The following is an 11,391-nucleotide window of genomic DNA, read 5'->3' as shown; positions in this document are numbered from 1 at the left end:
TTACTCAAATTTATAACCCATAGGATATGGTTGTGGATATGGTTTTTTAGTGAAATATCCGGATTCGTATCTGAATTATCCGAATGCATATTAGTCATATTTTTATGATAGTTTTAATTCTTAGATTATAGATTTGAGGTTAATTTTGATGATTAAGACGTCTAATCTTAGGTTTTTAGATATGATGAACATAAAAATGAACTTTTTTGTATCACATGAACTATTTTTTTCAACACTATTTAGTTTTCTCATAGCAGTTTTGTATCCGCGTGCATATCTACTTATATATCTGTATGTATATTTATATTCGTATTTAATTTTAGCCGATATAGATATGAATTTTCCTTACCGAGGTATGTATGTATCTGTATTTGTATCTGAGGTGGGTAAACGAATATTAATATGACAAGTATTATATCTGAGTCGTATCCAAACCAAATGCACCCCAGCTTTGGAAAATGTTGCAAGATTATAGGTAGACAAGGGGGACAAAAGGACTTGGGGTCGGATTGACCATCAAGAACTACAATTCTATACTACAGTGTTCATTCTCGTAGCTACCTTCAATAGTCTTTATTAATATTAAACTCTTTTATTAGTATTTATTATCATCGACTTGTCTGTTTAAGAAGGAGTGAATCCTTTTCTAATGAATTTAAAGGTGCTAAATGGGTTTGAAAAGTTCTTAGATGCTCTGTCCTATGAGCATTACACTACAACAGGAGAAGAGTATATAACAAAATAAAATTATTTAATTCCGTCATCTTCTTATTTATAAGCGAGTTGTGTCGTATAATATTTTCCTATTGGTGTGGTGTAGTGATTATGGAGCATCTAAGAATTTTTCGTCGCTAAAATGGTGAGAGGTAATTGCTATTGAAGGTGTGGATAAGGAGTCTGTAATTTTATCAAAGAAGGGTCAAATTCTGTCCAGGCAACTGCATTTTTGTAACCTCACCCATGTAATTCCTTGTCCCCTTTTAAATTATTTTTTCACAAGATAAACGCCCTAAAATTCAACTTTTGAAGTTTTTACCCCGTATAAAAAAGCATAAATTTCAATTACCTTGTTTTTAATGATCCTGATTTTATAGGGTGTTCGGTTCAATTTCTACAAATTATAGAAAATGTTTTCATCAAAAATATGATTTTCTTGTATTTCTTAAAGAAATTATAGGAAAAATTTTGAGAAGTCAAAAAGTACAAATTTTCTTGTTTTTTTTACTTTGCTTGTTTGGTTCAAAACAAGAAAATGACCAATAACTTTATAGAAAATAGTAAGATTTTCTATAATTTGTAAAAATTGAACCAAATACCCCCTAAATTTATAGAAAAGTGTTAACTTTATAGAAAAATGTCAATGTGGTGTCAGATTTCTGGGTGATTTTCGCCAATTATGAGAGGAGATTGATTTTTATAAATTTTGGTGCTTTGTACTTTACAGAAAACATTTCTGTAACTTTTTTTTGAATCAAACACAGTTTAAGAAAATCTACAAAAAATTTTTAATTACAAAATTATCAGATATTTTAAGAAAAAAATTATTAATAGAGAAAGTATTGGTGGGAGACGAGTGGTAGAGGATATCATGGAGTTGGGAGTAAGAGCAACTCCAACAATGATCCTAGCTTTTCCCTATATTTGAGGAGCAAATATCCCATCATAAGAAATAGGGAGCCAAATAAGGAGCAAGTGCTCCAACAATGCTCCCTAAATAGTTTTGGACATTTTTCATTTACCTCCTTTTGTAATAAATAATTATAACGGCTATATTATAACGGCTATATTCCAACAACTAAATTGTAACGGCTATATTTCAACGGCTATATCATAACGGCTATATATAACGGCTATATTCCAACAACTAAATTGTAACGGCTATATTTCAACGGCTATATCATAACGGCTATATTATAACGACTATATTCCAACAACTAAATTGTAACGGCTATATCATAACGGCTATATTATAACGGCTATATTCCAACAACTAAATTGTAACGGCTATATTTCAACGGCTATATCATAACGGCTAATATGACCTCTATAAATAATATCATATGCACTCTCATTTTTCACTCAACTCAAATTGTGTTCATTGTTAGCATCATTTTTCCAATATCATCTATGTCTCATAGCAACGAAATAGCTGCGCTCCTCATGGAAGAAGAAGCTGACGAGGAATACGCAATGTTCTTAGGAATGACCGCCGTTGAAGAGGAGCGGGTGGCTAACGAGAGGAATGCATCGCGTCGTCTTGGTTCCGTTCGAGGCCATGTTGTCATTCAACGCGATAGAGTTCAAGGTTATAATAGACTTTATCGTGACTATTTCGCTGAGGAGCCCGTTTATGGTCCACGACTATTTCGAAGGCGGTTTCGAATGCATCGTCCACTTTTCCTCCGAATTGCATCCGCGGTGGAAGATTTTGATCCTTACTTTGTCCAAAGAAGGAATGCTGCAGGTAATCTTGGTTTATCATCCCTTCAAAAAATAACAGCCGCAATGCGGATGCTTGCTTATGGAGTATCTGCAGATTTTGTGGATGATTACGTGCGGATTGGTGAAAGCACGACTATTGAAAGTGTTAAAAGGTTTGTCAAGGTCGTTGTTGAAATTTTCGCCGATGAGTATTTGAGGTCACCAAACAATGACGATATCAGAAGATTGCTAGAGATTGGTGAACAACGCGGATTTCCTGGAATGTTAGGGAGCATAGACTGTATGCATTGGAGATGGAAGAATTGTCCGGCTACGTGGCATGGGATGTATGCTAGTCACGTCCATGAGCCAACAATTATTTTGGAAGCCGTTGCGTCATACGATCTTTGGATATGGCATGCATTTTTTGGGTTACCAGGATCTCATAATGATATTAACGTCTTGGAAAGGTCAAATCTCTTTACCGAACTTACTGAAGGTCGTGCCCCTCCAGTTAAATACTCTATTAATTCTCATGAGTATACGATGGGATATTACCTTGCTGATGGTATATACCCACAATGGTCAACATTTGTAAAAACAATTTCTGCTCCACAAGGAAATAAGAGGAAAATTTTTGCACAAGCTCAAGAATCAGCAAGAAAGGATGTAGAGCGAGCATTTGGGGTCCTCCAAGCACGCTTTGCAATTGTGCGTGGACCAGCGCGATTTTGGGATCAAGAAGTACTAAAAGATATTATGAAAGCATGTATCATAATGCATAATATGATCATTGAAGACGAGCGAGATATTAATCAATGCGATTTTAACTATGATGCAATCGATGAAAGTCCAACTATATCATTGTCTCGTGAGCGCACACCATAATTTATTGAATTTATTCAAACCCACCATCGCATTAGAGACAGACAAACACATTCTCAACTGCAGGCAGATCTTATTGAGCATTTGTGGCAACGACATGGTGGAGACTAGGAAGCATTGTGTGTTGTGTTAGTTCTATTATCTGTTGTGTTAGTTCTATTATTTCTCTTGTTAGTTCTATTGTCTGTTGTGTTAGTTCTGTTATTTTTCTGTGTTAGTTCTATTGTCTGTTGTGTTAGTTCTATTGTCTGTTGTGTTAGTTCTATTGTCTGTCTTGTTAGTTTTATTGTCTGTTGTGTTAGTTCTATTGTCTGTTGTGTTAGTTCTATTGTCTGTCTTGTTAGTTCTATTATCTGTTGTGTTAGTTCTATTGTCTGTTTTGTTAGTTCTATTGTCTGTTGTGTTAGTTCTGTTTAGTGTCATGTTAGTTCTAATGTGCAGAGTGTTAGTTCTATTGTCTGTTGTGTTAGTTCTATTATTGATAGTGTTAGTTCTATTGTCTGTTGTGTTAGTTCTAAATTGATAGTGTTAGTCCTAATGTCTGGCGTGGTAGTTCTGTCCACCTCAGTTTTAGATCTAATGTGGGGGCTTATCACATGAAGTTCCCACTTTTGGGGCCTGGACACAATTTTCCCATTTTTTTAATTCAATCACACATAATAACATAAGCTTAATTACTGAAAATGATACATAACAACATAAAAACACACATAGTGAAAATAGCACAGCTTACAACATAATACTTATTAAACAATGACAACTAATTAAAACTACCATCAATTCCTTTAGCAATGATTCGCATCTTGAGTTGTTTGTAATATTCTGCTTGCATTGGATCCATGTTACTAGTATCAATTGACATGATTCTTTCATCTTCTCTTTGTTGTTCCAATCGAAGTTTTTCTTTCTTAATAAGAATCTTCTCTTGTTCTTGAACATATATTCTGTCAAGTTGTTCTTGTCTCTTCTGATTGTTCACATCAAGCTTTTCAACGAACTCTTCAAATTTCTATGCCATAGGCATACTTGTATCAAACTCACGTTTTCCCTTTCCCTTTCTTAACAGTTCCTTTGTAGCTTTTCTTCCTATTGGTCTTTCCAATCCTTCGGAAAAGGTATCACGAGCAATATCATCTTCTCCCAAATTTATTGTATCTGGACTTGAAGGAATGGAACTTGCAGGACTAGAACTTGCATGACCAGATTTGTATGGAGTTTTAGATTTTTTTTTAGAACTATCAATTCTCCACTTTGGTGCATCTTTTAATTCTCTCCAGCAATGAAGAAATTGAAATGGATGTTTTTGGATGCTCGTGTACAATTCCACTGCTTGACATACCTATTTAAAAATTAAGCCTACTTAAAAATTATTATATGTAAATACGATATTAAAATTTTTGAATGAAATTAATACCTTATCGCTCTCACTAATACCACTTTGTTGCCTTGCTGAAATTTGAGCATAGTAGCCACAAAATTTATTTACAGAAAGTTGAATTAACGACCAACGCTTCATTAAAGAACTTGCCGTCCGTTGAGATTCACAATTCTTGAATTGATGGAAGTAACCATGCACCATTTGCCAATATCTTTCATTTTTTTGATTGATCCCTTGCACTGCATCCGTGCTTATGTTGAGCCATGCAGATACAAGTAGAATGTCTTCTTCCACGGTGAAGTTTTTCGTCCGTCCGGTTTTTCTAAAAACATTATTTTCAGTTGACTCAACTGGCATAACAGATTGACTGGGATTTTCATCTACTAGACCACTATCAGACAATGATCCCTCATTTAGTAGAGAAGTGTAATAATCCATCTGTCCAAAAATAATACAAATTAATGTCAACACTATAATTAGTTTAAAAAATTAAAAATGAAATGAAAACTAATAAATCAGTTGTAAGTATAAAATATGAGAGAAATAAAATAATTAAGAGATGAACTAATTTACTTACCTTTAAAGAAAAATAGTATAATGTCAAGTGCTTTTAAATTAGGAGATGAACTAATTTATCCTATACAAAGATGCAATATTTATAGATGAAAGGAGAATGAGAGGGGTTTGAATGCAAATATGGCCGTTGCTTTTATGAACCGTTGCTTGTCATTGTGCATATAGGGAGCCTCTCACTTGTCTTTGATTTGGAAGATGCCCACAAGCACCCTATATTTGGAATATGGGATAGGGAGCTTGTTGGAGCCTATAATTCAACTCCTACTCCCCAAATTTGATCAAGGACAAAGGATGAGGAGCCTCTTGGAGTTGCTCTAAGGGACTGTTTGTTTCGCACAAAAATTGCAGAAAGAGCCCAAAAAACCGACATAAGAAAATTTTACATTTTCTTTCACAATCATATGTTTGGTTTGCAAAAAATAAAAAGAGAAGTGAAATAAAGTTAAGGGGCCACATAGGATTCTTATACCGAAAAATTTCAGCTCTTTTTTTTGCCGATTTCGGGGGAAAACACAATTTTTTGCCGATGTCGCGGGCCCCACAGCGGACGCCACTCCTTGGCGGCGCCTAAAGATCCTCAGGTCGCTGCACTCCGTCGAAAACCCTACTCCCAACCCCCCAGCGAGGCGGCGGAGACCGACGATTCGCGGGCGCCAGCATGCGACGAGACGGCGGCGACTGAGGTGGGGCGGAGCAGCAGAACGGAGAGGGAGTTGAGGGCCGTGGCGGCCATGGCCATGGAGGAAGCAGCGATCAGAAGAACGAAACCCTAGGCTTCGATTCTTTGAAATTCTTAGAAAATTGAAGGGGAGGTTCTTGTGGCGTGAAGAGAGAGAGAGAGAGCGAGAGAGAGAGAGTGAGGACACTGAGGTAGGCAAACTGTGCTTTGGTTAAATGGGTCGGGCTTGGCCATATGAGATGATTATATGATTTTGGAATTAACCCCTCAAATCTTTGAATATGTTGCAAATCACTACTTTAAAACTTTTTTATAAATTGTAAATTAGTCCCTTAAAATTTTAAATATTTTTAGGTGACGGTTGATATATGTTCATCTCTCAATTTATGTTGGAAATAAATTTATCCTATAATGGTGGTAAGCACACCATGGTGATCATAGTCATAATTTTTTATTTTTTTCATTTGAACCAAACACTAGAAAGTGAGTGAATCTTTTCACATATCATTTGTTTTCTTCTTTTTTCAAGTTGAACCAAACTAAGAAAAGTGGTGGAAAATACTTTCAGCCTATATTTTTTGGCCAAAAAAACACAAAAAACACTTTTCATGAGTGAAGGAAACATAAAAAAGTAAAAGAAAATCATTTGTAGAAAATGAAGGAAACGAACCAAACAGGCAAAGGAAAAACAAGAGGTCAGCCAACCATATATCCATGTTCCTCTACAGAAATCATGGTCAGAGTAGGGGAAAGTGAAGGAAGGATTGAAAATTCCTCAATAATTAGTTGAGTTTTTAGGAAAATTTATATTTGTGTTGGGCAAATTGGTAACTTTGAATTGAGTGGACATATTGACCATTTCTTCTTTCATTAAACGCATCCCCCTCCCTCTCACACATATTATAAATTGAGTGGAAAATTTATAATTTGTGTTATATTTTAACTGTTGTAATCTTGTTGTTATATCTACATACATCACATGTTATAAGTAAGAATCGAACATGAAATATAAGAATAAATAAATAGAGAAGAGAAGAGATAGGGAGAAAGTGATCATCTCATTTTTATTCATCTTCATTTCTCCATACATTTTGTCTTCCATAACTTACATTATATAGATGTGGAAGAGAATACTAAAAGTCACAAGTAGGTGAAGAGACTTCTTCTAGTAATATCCACATTCATTTCATTTATATTTAAAACACTCCCCCTTGGACATTACTGCATGATGTCAATGCCTCGTTAAAAACCTCGCTAGAAAAAACCCAGTGGGAAAAACTAGTCGAGGAAAAGAGTACATGACATACATACATTATTTCTGTTACATCAGTTGTCTCGTTAAAAACCTTTCGCTAAGAAAAACCATGTAGGACAAAAACTTAGCAAAGGAAAAAAGAGTACAACTATAGATCTTCGGGATCCAAACTTGTGTTGCATTAGCTGCCTCGTTAAAAACCTTTGGCTAAGAAAACCTAGTGGGACAAAAACTTAGCTAAGAAAAAAAGAGTACAACCACCGCTTTCGGGGTTTGATCTTCAGGATTATTCTGAAAAATAATTCGCTCCCCCTCAAGACAACAAACATTCAAGTCTATGCATACCGTGGTGACCAAGCACGATACCATAAAATTAAAAGTTAATGTATTAAGGGATTTGGTGATCAAATCGTCTAGATTGTCACTACTTAGAACAAACTTATCTATGTTAATTTCATTGTTATTTTCGAGTGCAAGTGGATAAAATTTTTTTACATCTCATTTATGCAACACAAGTTACATTGTTCTTAGAAAAGACAGCGGGGGTAATATCCTTGTCTAATATGCCACACGATTATCAAATGTGTTTTATCAGCGATTTGAACCTTACACGTTCGCATGGAGCACATATAGAGGAACAATCTCTGAGTGGTTTTAACTAGTAAACATTGTCTGCTTAATAGACCTCCAAGAAATAACAGTACCACTGGAGATAAAAATATAACCAGTCAAAGATTTAGCAATATGGGGATCAGTCATATAACCAACATCAGAATAGCCCACCAATGTCATATTTCGATTTCTTTTATAGAATAGACAAAGATCTCTAGAAGATACCAGAGGATATATTTAACATTATTTCAATATCCCCTTTTAGGAGATGCACTAATTTTTGCTAGCAAGTGTAACACAAATGCAATATCAGGTATGGTACAATTTGTAAGATAAATAAGTGCTTCAATAGCACGCTCAAATACAAGACTTCGGGTCCTAAAGTATCCTCGTTATCTTCTTTAGGTTTGTATGAGTCTTTATCCACTTCAAGGGATTTAACAACCATTGGTATGCTAAGTTCATGAGATTTATTCATTAAAAATCTCTTCTTGACCTTCTTCAGGTAGGTTGACTGGTATACCAATATTTCTTTAGGAACATTCTCGAATTGTAGGTCGAGACAACACTTGGTTTTTCCTAAGTTTTTTCATTTCAAACTCCATCTTTAGTAGGGGTGCCAAACCGTATCTGTATTCGAGGAAATATCCGTAACCGTATCCGTTAGGATACGAATATGGTTACTCAAATCTATTACTGATAGGATATGGTTGCGGATATGGTTTTGTAGTGAAATATCCGTATCCATATCCGAAAAAATCCGAATACATATTGGTAATACTATTACGATAGTTTCGATTCTTAGATTATGGATTTGTGGTTAATTTTGATGATCAAGATGTCTAATCTTAGCTTTTCAATCATAATGAACATATTAACGAACTCTTTTTGTATCACATGACTATATTTTTCTGAATACTATCTAGTTTTCTCATATCCTTTTTGTATCCGCATGCATATCCGTTTATATATCTGCATCTATATCCGTAACCGTATCCGATTTTGGCGGATATGGATATGAATTTTTCTTACCGATGTATATCCGTATCCGTATCCGTATCCGAGATGAGTAAGCGGATATGGATATGGTAAGTGCCATATCCGAGCCGTATCCGCTCCGTTAACACCCCTAGTCTTTAGGCATGAGCTAGCTTTTGTAAGCTCCTTGTGCGTTCTAATAACATTTATATCATCAATATAGACTGAGATAATACATAAGCCATTTTTGAATTTCTTTATAAACACACAAGGGCAGACATCATTATTTGCATATCTCCTCTTCAGGAGGAACTCACTCAGTCGGTTATACCACATTCTACACGATTGTTTCAAGTCGTATAACGATCTTTGCAATTTAGTGCTATACATGTTGCAATTCTCGTTTTCTCTCAATTCAGGAATTTTAAGTCCATCAGGACCTTTCATATAAAAATATTAGCGTCTAATGACACATATAAAAATATGGTCATGACGTACATATACTGCATATATAAATTTATAGTTTCTGTCATAGGTATTAACTTGCGGAACGTAATACAATCACTAATAGGAGAATGTTTTATATCTAAATCGATGCCGGGTCTCTGCGTGAACCCATTGAGCTATGAATCTCGCTATATATCTCACCACCTTACAATTCTCATTTATTTTTTTACGAAGACCCATTTATATCCTGTAGGGATATATGGACTACAAGTTCAAAATACTTTAGCGAGTTCAGCTCAGCCACAATTGCCACTTTTCATCTCACCTAGTATGAGTGTTTCAAGCACTCTGCTACCGACTTAGGTTCTGGATCCAGATTATTTTTAGAGATAGTAAGAGTAACTGTAGAGACAACTATGTTGTCGACAACTTTTATATTTCTATTATATATTTCTCATTTTTCACAAATTCGTGGCCACTTTAATTCTAATTTTATGTCAACCAAATCCTTGTCGTTTCCCTTAACAATTAGATTTGGTCGTTCCGCATCTCCGGTATTATGATTATCAAGCACGTGCAACTTTACTGGAGATTCCATCTTCAGGATGAACCTCTTCCGGAGGTTATGAGAGTGACTGTCTTTCTATATTAGATTTGGTGTGCCGCGGACTTTTATCTTTTTCACTAACAAGTTTCCTATGCCTCTGGTGCAGTACGCTTCTGGCGTACCAAATCATCAATGATATACTCAACATGAATATGGGGCTTAGTTACTCTTTTCTTAACAGATTATCATGTGAACTTCTGGTTCAGTTTGACTAGTACGTGGATATAAATATTGAAGATCTTTTTCATCAATGGAATTTCTTCACATTATTTTGTATTTTAGGTACTAATCTCCTCCTAATGTCGAGAATTGATCTTCAATAAAAATGCAGTCAGCGTACCAAATTGTAAATTAATCCCCTAACATGGGCCATAGATACTAAATTATTAACGGAGTTTCATAAATAATGTATGTACCTTCACCGAGGTCCCATAGAGGTACGCTATGGTGGTGATATAGAAACATGGACTGCAAATAAAGAATACGCAGATGGGAAATGTTTCGCTTCTTCACCACGTATTAGATAAAGGAGGAAAATTTTGATATGCAGTTGGTCGAATTTGGTTTGAATGCCCCATTTAATTTAAGGAAATCCGATAAATTATATTTTGCCCAAGATGACCCAATAGCTCATGCCAGAATTTAAAAGAATTTAGGTCCCTAAATCTTAAAAATCATCGTAACATGGTGTATTTTAGGTCAGACAAATTCTAAAGTATACACATATGAATAAAAACCACATAGGTTCACAAGAGTTTAAAACAAACTCAAGATAAATTAAAATTGTCTGACAAATGCATATAATCCAAATATAGAAAAACCAAATAGTTTACCTTGACCACCTCGATAAGATCCACTACCTCCCCATCGTCCAAGCTTATGAATATTAGTTTGAATTATGACATGTGCTTCAGGCACTACGATTGAACCAATTAAACTTGCATTATGGTTTCTCACAATAGCTAGTTGTGTTTTTAACAACTATTAATACAAGGATTAGTTCATAATGCTTAATATAATTTTTAGTTATACTATTGTAAGAGTATAATGTTACTTGTTGAATTGTATTCAGTCGAGAGTTTAAAATCTAAAAATGGCTACATGATAAGATCTCCTACTATGTTCATAGCCTCCCCCTTGTCCACGCGTATAAGTAATTTTCTATTTTGTAGCATGTGCTCCAAACACAACTCGTAAGCCAACTAGTCTAACATTGTGATTTCTCATTAACAATTTGTTGTGATTCTCTACAACTCTAAATGTAGATATCAAAGCAGAATGCTTGGCATAATTTTTGACCATGTACTGCTGCTGGAGTACAATATTATTTGCATGTGATGGGAAAAAAAAATCTTTTCAATCAATTCTGTGAGCTTCACCCGCTAGACAATATGGCACATGGTTGAATCATATTTTATCATGTATTTGAAATCCAAAAAGTTCTGATTCAGTCTGCCAGTTACGTTTGATGGAAGATTACTAGCTTCCATAGATCAAAGCGATCATTCAGGGATTGCTCAGAAAAGTGAATTTTTTTAGTGAGACATTAATTT

The 11,391-nt window shown here is 35.0% G+C and overlaps 2 protein-coding genes across 2 annotated transcripts; one reads left to right on the top strand and one right to left on the bottom strand.

Moving 5' to 3' along the window:
• LOC109820985 lies at positions 2,128-3,309 on the top strand. Its single transcript, XM_020387181.1, has one exon. It carries the CDS (start codon positions 2,128-2,130, stop codon positions 3,307-3,309), a length of 1,182 nt encoding a protein of 393 aa, XP_020242770.1.
• LOC109822066 (glutathione S-transferase T2-like) lies at positions 4,108-5,898 on the bottom strand. Its single transcript, XM_020388230.1, has 3 exons — positions 5,730-5,898; positions 4,721-5,122; positions 4,108-4,645 (listed from the first exon to the last, which is right to left on the bottom strand). The coding sequence occupies exons 2-3, from the start codon at positions 5,120-5,122 to the stop codon at positions 4,316-4,318; spliced, it is 732 nt and encodes a 243-aa protein (XP_020243819.1). The 5' UTR covers positions 5,730-5,898; the 3' UTR covers positions 4,108-4,315.

Source organism: Asparagus officinalis, chromosome 8, assembly GCF_001876935.1.
Source record: "Asparagus officinalis chromosome 8, Aspof.V1, whole genome shotgun sequence".
NCBI classification, from domain to species: domain Eukaryota; kingdom Viridiplantae; phylum Streptophyta; class Magnoliopsida; order Asparagales; family Asparagaceae; genus Asparagus; species Asparagus officinalis.
This window is presented reverse-complemented; position numbering and strand designations above follow the sequence as displayed.

Excerpts from the sequence above, each read along its gene's own strand:
- LOC109820985 (XM_020387181.1), top strand. The coding sequence starts at position 2,128 with ATGTCTCATAGCAACGAAATAGCTGCGCTCCTCATGGAAGAAGAAGCT.
- LOC109822066 (XM_020388230.1), bottom strand. The coding sequence starts at position 5,122 with ATGGATTATTACACTTCTCTACTAAATGAGGGATCATTGTCTGATAGT. Across the intron at positions 4,646-4,720 it reads GTATTAGTGAGAGCGATAAG|GTATGTCAAGCAGTGGAATT; the intron begins GTATTAATTTCA and ends ATTTTTAAATAG.